Source organism: Cygnus atratus, chromosome 3 (genome assembly GCF_013377495.2).
Source record: "Cygnus atratus isolate AKBS03 ecotype Queensland, Australia chromosome 3, CAtr_DNAZoo_HiC_assembly, whole genome shotgun sequence".
Classification (NCBI taxonomy): Eukaryota; Metazoa; Chordata; class Aves; order Anseriformes; family Anatidae; genus Cygnus; species Cygnus atratus.
The window spans coordinates 33,826,322-33,841,878 of record NC_066364.1 but is presented as its reverse complement, the minus strand read 5'-3'; the positions used below and the strand labels follow the sequence as shown (position 1 = coordinate 33,841,878).

The window sequence follows — 15,557 nt, the reverse complement described above, 5'->3', positions numbered from 1 at the left end:
AAAATATACCCACTCAGGGCAACCGGACAACATATTAGTAGCAGTGGTTTAAAATGAAGAAAAGGTTTGTGAAACTAAATACTGTCCTCCCTCATGATCAGTTCACTTTCAGAATTTATTTATTGCATTGGGGTTTTTGTGTGCGTGTGTGTTTTATTATTATTTTTCCAGGACATCATTCGAATCACTATTTATATTTACTTATTTTAAAGCTGGTGCTTGATCTTGAGCCTATAAAGAATTTATAGCTGTGTAAAGTTAACTGCAACAAAGGAAAATAACTATACTTTTTTATGTTAATATAAAAGGGTATAACTCTAAATCAATTCATTTTAGAACCGTAGGTTAACACAAAAGTTGATTATTTGAACACTGACACTTAGAAATTGTGTAGAATTATTTTTTATTATCACTAGCCAACTTTCTATAAAAAAGAAATAAGAAAGAAAATTCTTATCTTTCTTCTATTTCACAGCTGTCAGTGTCAGGGCAGATGGCAAGGACAAAATGTAATTTAGTCAGAATTCATTAAGTACAATTAGGCAATTTGATAGCAATATAAAAGATTAAGATGGACATCTGAGCTAGGAGGTGTCAGAGATGGCACCTGTTTGCTTCGTTCAAAAATAATGAAGAAAGAACCACTTTGTTAAAAGCTACTCCACTGGTGAGGTAAGTTCCCTACAGGAACAGACCTTTGTGATAGAAATGCTGTGCTGTAGTTGCAACTGAGCAGTCAAGTAGAGAAAAATCTATTGCTCTGCCTGATAAAAAAATTAGCAAGCATCAATTTGATTCAAGTCTCAAGCAAGGTAGCAAAAAATGCCTAAAACCTCCTAACTTTCTGATGGTACCATTCCTGCTAATTTTCTGTGATAGTGGAAAAATAATATTGTTTTTGTTGTTGTTTTGTGTGTTTTGAAAGGATATTTATTGTCAGATCAGTTGACATGACAGATAATACTTACATAAATTCTGTCCTTACTGTACCGAACTTTGATATTGTGAAGGAGAGTGGCTTCATTTAAATACATCAGGGAACCTGCGAATAAAAAAAACAATCATATACCATTAAGAGCACAGAACTACCTTAATGTACAGCCAAGCAACTAAGTCTTAGGACTTACTTCCTAAGTCCTGACTAAGTCCTTAAAATGACTAAAAAGTCATTTTACTTCCCCTCTCTTTGATTATAGTTTAATCCTATCATTCCTTTGCACTGTGTTGAGGCAGAAGAACTGCTGACTCAATACATGCTTTAAAAATTGTACACCTACTCCTTATCGTACAACCTAAGTTAAAGAAAGTTGCTGAACAAAGAATTAGATGACGGGAGCCTCAACACATTGTGCTCGGTATAAATCGTCAGTTTTAAGGTCCTTTTTAATGTCCTTCCAGACAAACACAGTGTGTTTCCCTCCATGCTGTCCCACGAGTGTGGAAACCAGTGCCTATCAAAATCCATAAAACCAACGATTTTCCCTTCCAGCTCCTCTCTACAACATCCACAGGGTAACACCATCTTGTTGCTACTAGGCCTCCTCAAACAAACTATTGGGGCGGGGAAGGGATGTTAACAAGACCAAGCTATTTTCTTACCCTGTTAACGTGAAATAGCTAAACTAACTTTGCCAACACGTTAGCAAAAGGCAACCCAAGGCAGAGAGCAGGCACACACACAGCATTTCAACGTGCTGGCAAATCTAGGCCTTGTTTTCAGAAACAAGATGTTTAAGACACCAGAGGTGTTGGCAGCCTTAATTAGAGAGAAGTGAAGGCGCTACTTATTACACAGCCTCGATATTCAAATATGCTGAATCCTTTATCTGCCTAAAATTTAAGTGCACAACACTATTTTGTCTTGTTACAACTGACTGACTGCCATACTGGTAAACCTTACAGATTAGTGACACTTAGGAAGTTGTAGATGGAATAAGCACTTAATGATACCCCCTACCTCACATGAGGGCAATATATGAATGGTCAGTGTACAATGACCAGTGAAGTGTAGAAAGCTGGTATCATTTCTGAATTTGGGCCAAATGGGACCACCAATGCCCTTCCTCAGGGGCCCCAGCAGAGGAAAATGTTCTAGCTCATTGCCACAGATGTGCAAGAGAGGCTGACAACTCTTATTACACGAAGTACATCTTCCCAGACACCTCACCCAGCAAGGAAGCCTGAAGCCCAGCAAGGAGTTTAACTTCTCTCTCCACCCTCCTCCTGCTGACCCGAAAGGTACTGGCAAAAGATAATGGGAGCTTCTCAAGAGCACGTGTGTTGTCTTCTTCCATCCTATAGCCTTCCTTTGGCAGTAGGACAAAGAATGGCTGTGCCTCACACCACGTGCACCAGACCAGCCTGAAGCAAAGGCAGCTTCAGCAGTGTTTTGCAGCCTCCCTCTGGCTTGTGTAGCTCCACTGAATAGCAGTACTTCCTTCCCTAGGTGACTAAATGTGTATCATTTGAATTCTCACTGTTGAGTTGAGAAGCTAATAATTGTCTTCATACCCTTAAAATTCAAAAGAAACAATCGTCTCCCTTGATTGCATCTTCATAAGAACCTCTGGGGGTGTGAAGTATATTTTAAAGGAAATAGGCATTCTAATAAAAACCTGATAATTATCCAGTCAACATAGGACCCCGAATTTTAACATGCCCCCAGTATTCTCTTAGCACAAGGTTTCCAGCCCTGTTAAAGGCATTGTGCCTGCAGACTCAGTGCAGAACAGGAGCCTGCTCCAGGGGAAACATTGCTGCCTCAATACAAGACTAAGGCTTAAGTCTGCAATTTCAAAATCTATCTTCTTTAGAATAAATCCCTTAAAAGTGGCATTCATATCCAGAGCCACAGGAAGTAACCAGAGGGAGAATTCTGCATATTCATACGGCTTATTAATAAATATAACCAGGGTATGTGCATTTAATAGTCCACATATTTATTTGCATACACACACACAAAGTTCATGGACATCATCAAGTCAAGCACTTAAAGTCAGGAAAAACCAATGCCAAATTTACACACACCGGCTCTCCTGAGTCTGCAGGATTTTATTTTATTTTTTACAATTCTTATCTGATAACCTGCCCCCCTTCTTTTCTTTTTAAAACTTGTTTCACCTCAAAATCAAGAAGTTCTGGTTTCTTTTTTTGTCCCCTTATGGTGACAGACCTCCAAACCTAAGTGTGAGGGAGTGGAAGAGGAGTGTGAATCACAAGGAAAGGTAAATCCTTTGTCTCTGTACCATTTGCAATATTTACTAAAAATTCATGTTTGAGGAAGGGCTAGATTCTCAAAAAGTCTTTCTTGCAGCTAGTGCATTTGGGATATAGAAGACCAAGAGTAGGGGCAAAAAAAAAAAAAAAAAAAATTAATACTTAGCAAATTACACCCTAGGAAGGAGTTAATCACTAAGCATAGGTTGGAATGGTAAGTGTATTATTAACTAGACCTTCAGGATTTCTCAAAACTGTATTATAAGGAGAGACGGAAACCACCCAGTAGTTTGTAAAGTGAATTATATTTATATAATAATTATTCTTAAAGATCTGTGATGATCAGCACAAATCCTCTCTGTGAGAGAAGGGAACTGAACTTGGTTTCACACATGCTAGAGATGAACATCAAGTGCTGAGCAAAAAGTGGAAATATATTGGAAAAGTCTCAATATTTGAAACAGAAGGGATTGCTGGACAAAATATTTTTAAGTTTTATATTTTAGCCAGTAATCCAAAGAAGACATTCTCTCCCATAGGATGACTGTTTTAACTTAACTGAATAGCACTTCGCTAAAATCTCGAATGACTTCCAATATCTCATTCCAAATTTCAGTTCCCTGACTAGGACGCTGAGGTGTCAGGACATCTCAGTAACGCTGCTGTGACAGACGCACACATTGAATGCATTTCCCTAACAATCATCATGTGCAGAGAAGACAGGTACAAACATCAGCAACTGGAAACAAAGCTGCCAGCTTGGTTCCACCTCTGACAACACTGCACCATCTAAGTACAATCAGAAGCCTCAAGCCTTGCCACAAGCTTTTTCTTGTTCCTTAGAGAGCAGTTTTAACAGCTGTACTTCCTGCCATGGGATACAAATACCATCCCCCTGTTCCACGATATAAATCTTGGCTCTTAAATCATCAACAACTTTCAAAGTCCTACCTGCTATTTATTTTAGAGGAAAAACAACAGAAGCTACTTTTGCCCACCATTTACAAAGTTACTAGTATTTTGGCCAAGCAGCAATCCCCATCGGAAATATTTAAAAGAATTTCCTTCACCAGATCTTCAAGATAGGATAGTCTCTGTGAATAGATTTGCTCCCGAACAACAACAGCAGCAAAATATTTAACAGTTCTATAAAAGCTGGTCCTTTCTCACTCATCTTGGTACTCTCTCCCCTCACCCTAGATTTGCATACTCGATTTGTTTCCACAGATCTAACTATAAACAAACATTATTTAACAATAAAACCTCACAACACAACATATATTACACTTCATTTTTTTTACAAGTTCACTTTATTACAAGTTCACTTCAAAGGTCCTTCTCCAGCAGCCCTCTTGTCTAATTCGCTATAACCTATTTCCCTTTCCAATGGCCTTAGGGGGTCCATATTCCTGTTTCCAGTTTTAGAAATGTTATCTTAAAATTTATTTTCAACTACCTATACTTCCACAGGAACGCTATCTGAGAAGTGGGTCGCATGCAGGAAAACGCAGTACAATAGAGCTGCTGATAAGGCAACTCATTCTTTTGCTGAGAGATTCAGTTAGCGTCAAAATGCTCAATTCAGTTGATCAAAATGCAGGTAAGTAGCACCTTATATATATATATGAAGTTAGTCAAGTAACAGCTGTACGTGGGAATAACTCATGTAAATGAATTCCTCTAAAGTGTTCAGCTGAAAATTAAAAAACACAATAAATGATATTTAAAACAGGCTTACTTTAATAAGTTTCAAGGACTAGTAAATTTCATACACAAACTCAAGCAAAGAAAACGAAAGGACTATAAGAAAAAAAACAGGGAGCTTGTAAAGAAACAATATTCTTTCCCATACAATTTTTTTCAAATGCATAATTTATTTTAAAATTCATAACTTACAGTTATCTTCCACATCCTTTTTGCTGTCCTCTTCAGCAGGAAACACTTGATTGATAGCAGCCTGGAAAGTCTGTTAGATGAAAAATACTAAAATTGTTGTCATTCCATAAAAATAGAGAGTTCAAAGATGTCTTATGTCATGTTGCAACTAAATGCACCATCATCATGCATAGTGAAAAATGAAGTTTCTAGTTTTATATCTCGGCACCGGAAATGTTACTGAGCTACCAAGTGCAGATAGGAACAGCAGCATTTGCACTACATTACAAAAACCAATTACTATAATATATATTCTTACTGTAAAAATATTTGATGCATTTTGAAAATTGCATATAGCCATTGGCATGTAACAACAGACAACACCAAAAATGAAGATTAGAAAAACAAGAATACTGCAAAGGGAACAGAACTATGAAGGACACACAATTTCCTCAGCTTTGCAAAGAAGCAAAGATAACAAAAAACAAATTATTAGTTCAGTGAAAGGACTGTATTGTCATCATCATATATTGTTTTAAAACATTCTCACTTAAAACATAAATATTCAATATATAATATTCTCTATATCTCCAAATTCTGTAGCTTTGGGTGTTGGTTTTTGTTGTGTTTTTTTTTTTTTTTTTGCCTTCAACAAACCAGTACTAAAGTAAAACAAGACTTTCCTTCAACCCTTGTACTCCAGCAACACAAAACAGCCATTTAGCAACTGCTCATATCCAACTGGAAAAATTAATAACAAACCCAACTTTGTTTATCCTCTGTTCTTTAGAAATCGTAATTTATATTGTGAAGATGAAGAAATATCCTATACCTTTTTTTTTAAAAAAAAAAAAAAGCTTGCAGAACTGTATTACAGCATCTGCACAAAGCTACTGAATATTGTAAGAACTAGGCTTTTAATTATACTTTTTATTTACAGTAGTAATAGCTTGTCTGAGCTACCTAGGAATGAACAAAAACCTTGTTGTACCAATTAAACGTGACAGAGCTGCCATGCTGCTACAGGCCTTTTCCCCATGGAAATGAAGACAAGAAGCCTACTTAATTCTTTCCCTACTAGTTTAAAAGACAACCAGCTACATCTAAAAGAATGACCCTAATAAATAAGCAAGTTTGCTTGCTTTATTAACATCGTACCCAGCAAGACAGTACCATGAGAAGCATCTCACATGAACGTTTAGAAGAAATACAGTAACTTTTTTCATCTTTGCTTCCGTACAAAAGACACAATAAATGTGACTTTGCAACTTAGACCACTGTGAACAGCCACAAATTCCAACTCCCTTTAAAGTGTCAAGGATTAAAAACATCCCTGAGCCAAAATAATTGTTGCTGGTTGGAAAACATTAAGTCTGTAATATCCCTTCCCTACAAAGCTACCATGCTATATGCTAATTATAGTCATAAATTATACTTTGCCATCTCCTTATCAAGATTCAATACAGGCAAAAAAAAAAGTGCATAAAAAGCTTTTGTAAGGGAAAAGCATCTGCATGGCGACTTTGGAACTACTAAACATCTGTCAGACCAACCTCCTCCACAATATTCTTCATCAGAGCACGCTGGAGCCGCAGGGGATCTGAACATTACCTACCTCCAAGTTTAGCAGGGTAGAGAGCCCCCTCTTTCCCTCCCTCTCAAAACATTGCAGTTGGAACATCTTACCATAATTTCCTCCCCAAGTTTGTCAACAATAAAGGTGGTTTGCATTGCATAAAGTCATATTTGAACAACAATTTCCCCATGTACTCAGTTCATTCTGCATGCAGAAGTGGAAAAGGTGAAAAAAAAAAGCTTGACTTACTTCACAAAAATCTGACTTCAGTTTTTCTTGCTTGCTGACGTGTAACTCAAGTTTAACCACTAACAAATACATATTTACTTATTTTTTTTTCTAAAAGAGTGAACATGATGTACAGCTGTTCTGTAACACTCTTCACAAAGTTTTGACAACAACATTTCATGGATCTAAACCCAGCTATACCTCAGAAGAGGAAGGAAGAGCCTTTTCACTGTCCTCACCACTCAGCCTTCTGATCAAAGATAAAGCTCACTGAAAAATTAAGGAAAACTGATACTGGTTATGTCTTCCTTCATTTTTTCACACGATGGGAATTGTGAAATGATTGCTAGGAATTGCAATGTTAGATATGCTGCAGGGACAGTCAGCTTGTGACAAATCAGATGTCCTTCTTCTAGTCCTTCCTACCTTCTGTAATTTAGTACAGTATCACATCTAACTATTTCATGAGTCGTAAAACAAATAGGCAATGTAAAAACAACTTAGCAACTGTTTTTCTGATGGACTTTTTTAGATCAGACGTGAACATGAAGCCTCGTTTAAACTATATCAACCAAGAATTTTACTCCTGTCCCGGTTACTCTACTGCTTTATGTTTAAGGTGATTACTTATCATATAGATGAGTACATTACTTAGATGTGTAGGGCTTTGAATATTGCCAAATACTACTAAAATTTAATATATTAAACAGAAAAATGGGCAAGCTATTTCATATCCGCCATTTAAGAATTATCCAAAGCGATTATTTACTCGCCCCATATTTTGAAACACATTGACTGTAAGAAGAAAACACTTCAGGCATATTTGGTCAAAGACATTTACATTAAGACATATCATCATTAGGATGATCTCATTCTAAAAAACGGACAGGATACTGATCTTATGAACCACTTACGAAAGTGGTCTCAGGAGGCAAAACAGAGGGTTTGTGGGTTTGTGGTTTTTTTCTTTTTTCCTTTTTGTAATGAAGCAGCCCTTGAAATCCAATGGCAATCTTAACTATTCTCCCAGAAACAAGATGAGTGAAAAAAGATATCTTTCCGTTCAAGCAGGATCTTCTTTCTACCATGTAATCGAATATGTGTAACCGTGCCTTCCTTTATATCTTCTAGATACAGACACAGAGACATCCCTACTCTCAGCTGCATTCTACAGAACAGCCTAAAGCAACACAAACTGTTCTTATGATGGACAAGAACCTGTCTCTTTTGCTCAAGCAAGCAGCACTCACTGCTAAAATACTGCCTTTGCTTGGAAACACTGAACTTTGGACATTCTGATCCTTACTTTCAGAATACATTTATTTATTTATACTTAACCTGGGGAAATGCCATGCTGGTTATTCAGAACATACTGGAACAGCTTTCTGGGACCCCTCAGAGTCTTTCTCAGAGCCATAAAGTGCTTCTCAGGTGACTGCAGCAGGAGTACGGACTGGTGTCTGCAGCAATATTTGCCTCCCCAGTACTGCTAGGAACTGATCACTAGAGAAACTCATTAGCCGCCCCCCGTGCCTCCGTACCACAAGGGTCCCAGAAAGGCATCTCAGGGTGTATCTCTCCCTAGTCACTAGATTCAGATTTGCTACCTCCAGGAAAAGAATAAATTCCCCATTTGACAATTTCACTGGGATCTGCCTTCTCCCTGTTGTAGCATCAAGCAATATAACATAAAAGCTATTTTCTCGAGGCTGGGATTACTGATAAGTTCCAAAAAGTACATTCTGAGTAAAAGATGTGTGAATGCAACTCTAGCTGAGTCTAACAACGGGCTGTCTTTCTATCTGCCTCCTTCCTGGCACACCATCGTGGGACTGCTGGCAGGACATAGCTGCAGGGCTGAGCCCCCTTCCCTCTGCTCAAATTCAGAGCTCATCCTCAGGGCAGTGCTCCGTCCCTAAGAGGGACAAGGCTCATTAGCAAACCACTCTCCAGTTTCCCCGTTTTCTTCATAGTTGTAGCATTTCAACCTTGCAAGCCCATGCTTTTGGGAGCAACTCTGTCACATAACACATCCCCTGTTCTGATAACCTCTCAGCGCTTGCATTACTCCTTCCTGTACAACGCAGTCTCAGTGACTCAGATCCCCACCTCTCTTCAGACATCCAGCTTTGGCACAGACATATAAATGCTCTTGTTAACTCTGGATGGGCTGTGGTACCCAAGAATGCTATTGCTGCTTTGTAAGTAAATCGGTATGTTGGCCAACTACCTTCACCCAGTCTGGACTGGGTAACTTGGTTTCACAACACGAAGAAATCTTTGACCACGCTTGCCCTAGGTCTTCCTTCCTCTTGCTGCTGCTTGCTGCCATCCTTAAAATTTTCCATGTCTTCACTGTTAAGGTGGATCCATTCTCTGACCTAGTTTGCTGTGCCACATCAGCTTGCCAGCACAGCTGAGAGGGTGCTGCGCTGCCACGCCACAGCTAGCTACGGGCAGGGAAGGGAAGGAAGACTTTGAGACAGCGTGAAACTGCTGCCTTGCAGCATTTACTGCAGTTATTAACAACTTATTTTAATTAACCATTAAGTGGTATAAAAGGCAACAATCAAGAAATGCACACACACACATTTCCTTTTCAGTCTGTGATCTCCAGTAAGGTACCAGCCTCTACAGGGTGTACATATGACATGTTAATGATCCAGATTAAAAAATAATAATAAGTTACACTGCCCGGGTATGTTTACAAGATCGAATTACTCATCTCCTCCCTGTAATTATCATGGGCAACTCTGGAGCTGCTAGATCACTCCTTCTTACTGAAGAGCACTTTTGAACTGTCATTTGGAGTAAACAAAGTTGATAATAATGGGTATAAATGCTGAGCGCTTCAAATTAATGGTCTAAATGCACAAAAAGTCAAGAAGCAATGAGAAACATTTCACTACAAAAGGAAATCAATGACACCTTGAAAAGACTGAGAAGGTAATCAGCAAAATGTTTTACTCCACTCTGTTAATATAAGGAAGTTTGATAGTTAGAAATAGAGGACCATAATCTCTGGTGGATTTAAACACCTAACTGTGAAGTGTTCAGTCCCTTACAGAAATGAGCTGTAAGCCCTTAACTGATTTGCTTAATTCAAGACAGCCATAAACAGAGTAACAAACTTTCTAGATGACACAGATTGTTCACTCAAACACCAACCAAAAATATCAGTATTTTAGGGTAATTTTTTTTGGTTTTATTAAAAAAAAAAAAAAAAAGGAGGTTAGAGGAAGGCACATATATTAGAAATAAATAGTGATTCAAGAATATCCTTATCATCTGTTTCTGTTTCTAATATATGAACTTTTGCTCTTATCACATCAGAACCACTTGGGGATATAAACAGAAATAGCACTGGGGGTCAACATCAGTTAAGTCAGTAAAAGATCACTTAAACATGGGTTTAGAATTTTTAATATATTTTTGTCTGAATAATTTTGTTCTTTCACAGACTGAAGAATGCATACTATTACTAAACCCAAAGACCTTATCTCACAGACACAGATATCAGATCTTTTTATTTCTAACGAAAGAAAAATCAACTTCCTCTACAAGACTTAAAAAAAAAAAAGTCTATAAACATTCCTCCCAAAGGAAGAACTGCTGCATAACCTTTTGATCTGTGACAAAGCATTCTCTACTATTGTAGACATGAAGAAAAAAAAAGTTTTACTAAAATAAATTTGCCTTTCCATATCTGAAGTTACAAAAGTACAAAATTGTTAGAACCAGCATACCACATATTCACAAAGACCAAATCACAACTTTTAAACGGTGTATAATCTTATTCCAGTGAGTAAAACCCAGAATGCTGACCATCTGAATTAGGATAATTAATAGTTACAAGGCACTTCCTGTAAAAACTGACATTTAATTAAGATGTGCTAAATCCAAAAGATGTCATGATAAACGAAGCAGTTTGAACACACTAATTATGACTTCACTTTAAAAGCTGCCTTTATTTTGCCTTTAATTTGCTGTAGCAATTCCATGGGACCTTTGTTTGACATTCTTGTTTCAAAGTACTTGAAGTAAGAGGATTCACCACTCAATCAGTAGTCTAACAGAAATGTGTCTAATCTAAGATAGAGCCTAGGACACTACTATAGGAGTCTCTGTGCATCTAAGGGAGAAGAGAGAAGCTAATCTCAACAACAGACTCTCAACAGTTTCAAATTTAGAAAAATAAAGTACACAGTATTGAAGCAAATGGCTATGGAGATTCAGTTGTCTTCTCTTTCATGAGCACGTACCCACATGCAGATAATTGACAGAAAGCATCCCACTTCTTTCCAGTGGGATATTTCATTTGCAAGGCAAGTTAAAGCTAAACAAAGTTCCTTAGCCAAACAACAGAGCAGAATTTTTTTCCCCCACTCATTCAGCCTGCATGTAATCGTGGGTATCTGCAAAAATTTGGCCTACAGGTAAAATATTTTTGTAAGGTTTTTCTCACTTGTCAGACACTTACCTTGCCTTTCTGATTCAGAGGCTCAATAGTTAAGTTGTCAGTACCAATGTCCGCAATCATGCCCATCTGAAACCCATCAGTTGGGTGTGGAGCCCAAACGGGCTTCCCGTCCTCCATTGTGGGATCTATCCAGTATTTCCTGTAACAAAAAATATATATATAAAATTTAAGAAAAACATTTAGTATACAAATGTAGTAAGCTATCAGGATTTACTACACAGACTTTAGCTTATGTTTATTTACTTCTGTTATTCAGGGTGCAAGTAGCCAGAGCACAGACTGGAGCCAGCCTGTCAGGAGAAATTCTTCCAGCCTTCTTCCATCCTGTGACACTTCACTTACAGAGGACTCCTCCCTTGGACTGGGGTATGAAGAAGATTCAAGGACAGATAATTTCTGGGTGGTCCACAGACTACTCTCTACAGCTCTTTGATCCCCCTTTTGGTTCACAAGTTGGGGAAATTGGGCAATCTCATGATCAAAACAGAAGTACAGGACAGAGTCAAAGCTAAGTCTGTGTACAAGCACTCTTAGTGCTTACATGCACCCATATGGACACATACATACTCATGGGACTAACAAATGCCTGTACCTGATTCAGTGTGCAAACACCTGAATTTCTGTAATGGGCATATGTCCAGGCAGGTGAGCAGCAATGTAGTCTCCTGTTATTTGAGACAAGTGAATGTGCACTCACTTTTCACGTGGCTGGGCACGTGGCTTTTAAATAACACTTACTACATATTCCCAATAGATAAATATATTAATTTATCACATTATTAGCTTTTGAGACACTGGCCTCCAATAAAGCAACATTAAAACCCTGCCTCTTGACCTTTTTTTCTGTTAAAATATGACATGAAATTAGTTTTAGATTAAATGGAATCTACACCACACAAGTGAAACAGATGCGAAGGCCAAGTCATTCAAACCTTAGGCTCCTCAAGCTATGCAGCTAAGTAAGTTCCCAACTAAAAAGAGTATTCGATTGCGTGCAAAGCTCATTGAACCAACCAGGAAAGCTGCCAGGACTGGCACATTGTGAATGGCCAACAGTGCCATTTTAAATATGCTGAATTCGTCCTTTTTTTGAAACCTGCTTTAGAGTCCTTACCCTAATGAGAATAGGGAGTCCAAGCAGCTTGAAAGGCTCACTTTTGGCCATTTCTCATTCCCCTCCACAACTGATTCACGTACCTGTGACATGTTTTAGTGATCCCTAAATTTGTAAAAAGTTCCTCACATCACTAAGGTGTAACTTGCCCCTCCCAGCATGAATCAAATGAGCCTGCCAAGCAGGAATGAAAACACCAGCAGCAAAACCCTAAGATGGGAAACATTCCCCATTTTCCTATTCCTTGCATCTGAAGGAGAAAGGAGCTGCACAATTTCTCACAACCAGTGAAGAGGTTGCAGATCCCTTTGTCACAAACAGTAGCAAGGAAAGGAAAACATCGTCCCACCAGGAAGTTGTACAGCTGCAAGCAGAAAAGGACACTCTCGTCTCACAGAGGACTTGTCAGGACATGCTTCCCATGACCTGGTTTTTGCTGCCTCCAAGGAATTCAGAAAGGTCTGAAGAGAAAGCAAAGCCTTGCTGTGATTGCCTGGGGAATGCTGCTGGTCTCAACACCAGTTAAGTTGTCAAAGCACACAGCGATCTGCTATTAACTTCAGTCTTAAATGGCAGAGGATTGAAAGTAATTCTAGAGCAAAGACCTCGGAGTGCAAAGTCAAACTTTCTTTAAATGAAGAGACTTTGAAAAAAATTGTTACCGAGTACTTCATTCAGCATTGATCTGTTCAAATGTACTCAGTTACTCAGTTAACTTTCCCTCCCCACATGCAGTTCAAGATGTATGAAGGTAACAGAGATTTAAACATACGTTTCTAGTGTATTCTATTCATGCAATTCATGCTAGTTAAAAAGCAATTATTTAATACGGGAAACTTTGCATTTTACTTTTTTGGAGCACATTAACTTCTTTTAGCTGCCCACAGAAAGTTGCTGTGCTAACCCTCAAGCATCCCATTCGCTTCTATTGCCTCCAAACCTCCTGCCGCATCCACAACCGCTGCAAGCCCTGATCATCCTTAGCACGTGCTGCCAGCAGCACAGGACACATCCTGTAAAATAACATCTGCAGTCACTGGCAGCTGGCTCTTAGCCATTCTTCTTCACTTTCGGATACTGTAAATCAGGCCCCAGATACACCACAGCTCTGGGGTTACCTTTTTCCAGCGGGGTCTGGCCTCTGAGTACCAGTGCCATGATGGGTGTAGCTGCTAAACGTTGGAGTTTATTTCTGAATACAGCCAGGCCTTCATTTCTTCGCAAGCCTATCATTTTCTTTTAAAATGCTACTTCAAATTGGAACTTGAGAAATATGCCGCACAACCACTAAAAACAAGGCAGCATGGCCAGCTCTCTGGACACAACCGTGCTGCACAAGGAAAAAACCCGGACATCGCTGCCAACATTCTGCTGCGATGTGAATCCAATCCCTCCAGCTGGTATCTGGAGGCTTCTCCTTTGTTCACTGGCATGGGCTTTTGCATTCTTGCATGTTCTTAAGCCTACTTCATGCTTTATTAACAAGTAATGATAGGGGAATGTCGTGAGCTAAAAAGTCCTCTTGACAGACAGAGCAATGAGTGAATTCCACCACAGCCAGCAAAATTTAAGAAAAATACTTGAGGCTTTGCGAGCATGTCAGAACCCAATGGCTGAATGCATCTAAATGAAAATGTAGTAGTTATTCATGACATAATTACTTTTAAGAAATAAAATCTTCTGCCTGCGAAGCAGCCCAAAACCAGTGGCTGTAACATTCCCTTTTCAGCACCACTCTATGTCTCTATTAGTTAGGGCTCTGACAGGCTTCTGGCAGCACATTATAATTGGAAGCTGAAACCTATCAGGCCATACCTGATCTACTATCTACCTTCCCATCTGATGTAGATGCCCCTGCCCTTGAGACTGCTGCATGAAGTCTGTTCCTGAACCAGCTCTTGCATAGCCAGTTTGCAGCTCAGCGGTTTGAGATGAGCATAAACAAAGCAGTACGAGTTCAACTCCCTGAGACAAGTCCTTTAGAAAAAGGCAACAACACTTTATTGAAACATGAAAGAATGTCTTAGTGATTGAAACATATGTATCACAGAATACAAAGTGGGAAAAGTACAGATTTGAATGGAAATGAATGACAAATCCTATTTTGCCCATAAAGTATACACATTTGCTCACTACAGACCATTTGTTATTAGTGTGCTCCATGTGCTCTCCATGTGCTTCTATCTAAATCCAACTTACATTCAACAAATTTCACTACACTGTTGACAGAGGACACTGTTCCTGAATACCAGAAAGGAAAACTATTCATATCCAGGCAACACATCTGAGAGCAGCACCACCAAATACGACAAGTCTCAAACTCACCTGAAACATGCTTCCAAACAAAGGAGGCCAAGATTAGCAATCTTCCACATCTGAATTTATACATATGTATTGAACACACATTAAAGATTAAGGCAGTTGATTATAAGTTGCTAGCTCATTTTGGACTCAACAACTAAGGCTTCTTCCAATGTGAAGCAGAAAACTCACAGAGGTTTCACCAACAGCCAGGAGTCAGCCTGGTCTGAAGCTGGTAACCCCAAGAGCCATTCCTTCAAACGTCAGATTTTATATTTCCACGAGTGGCCAAGCAGTAACATCACTTCTGCTAACCCCAGCCTTCCAGAAATTATGCTGAACACTTTGGAAATGCAGAGTCATTTTTTCAAATCCACTGACAGCTGCTTGCAGCTTCCCACAAGCAAGTGCCTTCACCTGCTCTGTTATACAAAAGGGGCTACGTTTTATACACACACACACAATTAAAAAAATGGAAAAAAAAAAAGCCTTGCTTTTCATCTGATTACTTGTAACTGCAGAAAAGAAGACTAAACTCCAAAGACAAGACAGCTGCAAGCCATAGGAAAAAGCCTTAATTATTAGTAATCATATTCAACTTGTTCAACATTAGTAGCCAGCAGTTCAAAAAACTTGCAAGGCAAAATTATCCTGCACTCACCAGACTACAAAAACCAACACCCATCAGTCTTTCCCTAACTTCTTCCACACTATTATTCCCTCCTTTAGAGAATATTTAATATTATTTCTCAAAATTAATAAATAAA

General features: G+C 38.7%; 1 protein-coding gene across 1 annotated transcript in view; it reads right to left on the bottom strand.

The window, feature by feature from the left end:
* The window catches only part of MYO6 (myosin VI), a 106,576-nt gene that overhangs the window by 65,717 nt on the left and 25,302 nt on the right, over positions 1–15,557 (bottom strand). The window contains 3 exon segments of the mRNA XM_035543169.2: positions 969–1,042; positions 5,113–5,182; positions 11,376–11,514. Coding sequence (XP_035399062.1) covers positions 969–1,042; positions 5,113–5,182; positions 11,376–11,492 — 261 coding nt within the window. The 5' untranslated portion in view covers positions 11,493–11,514.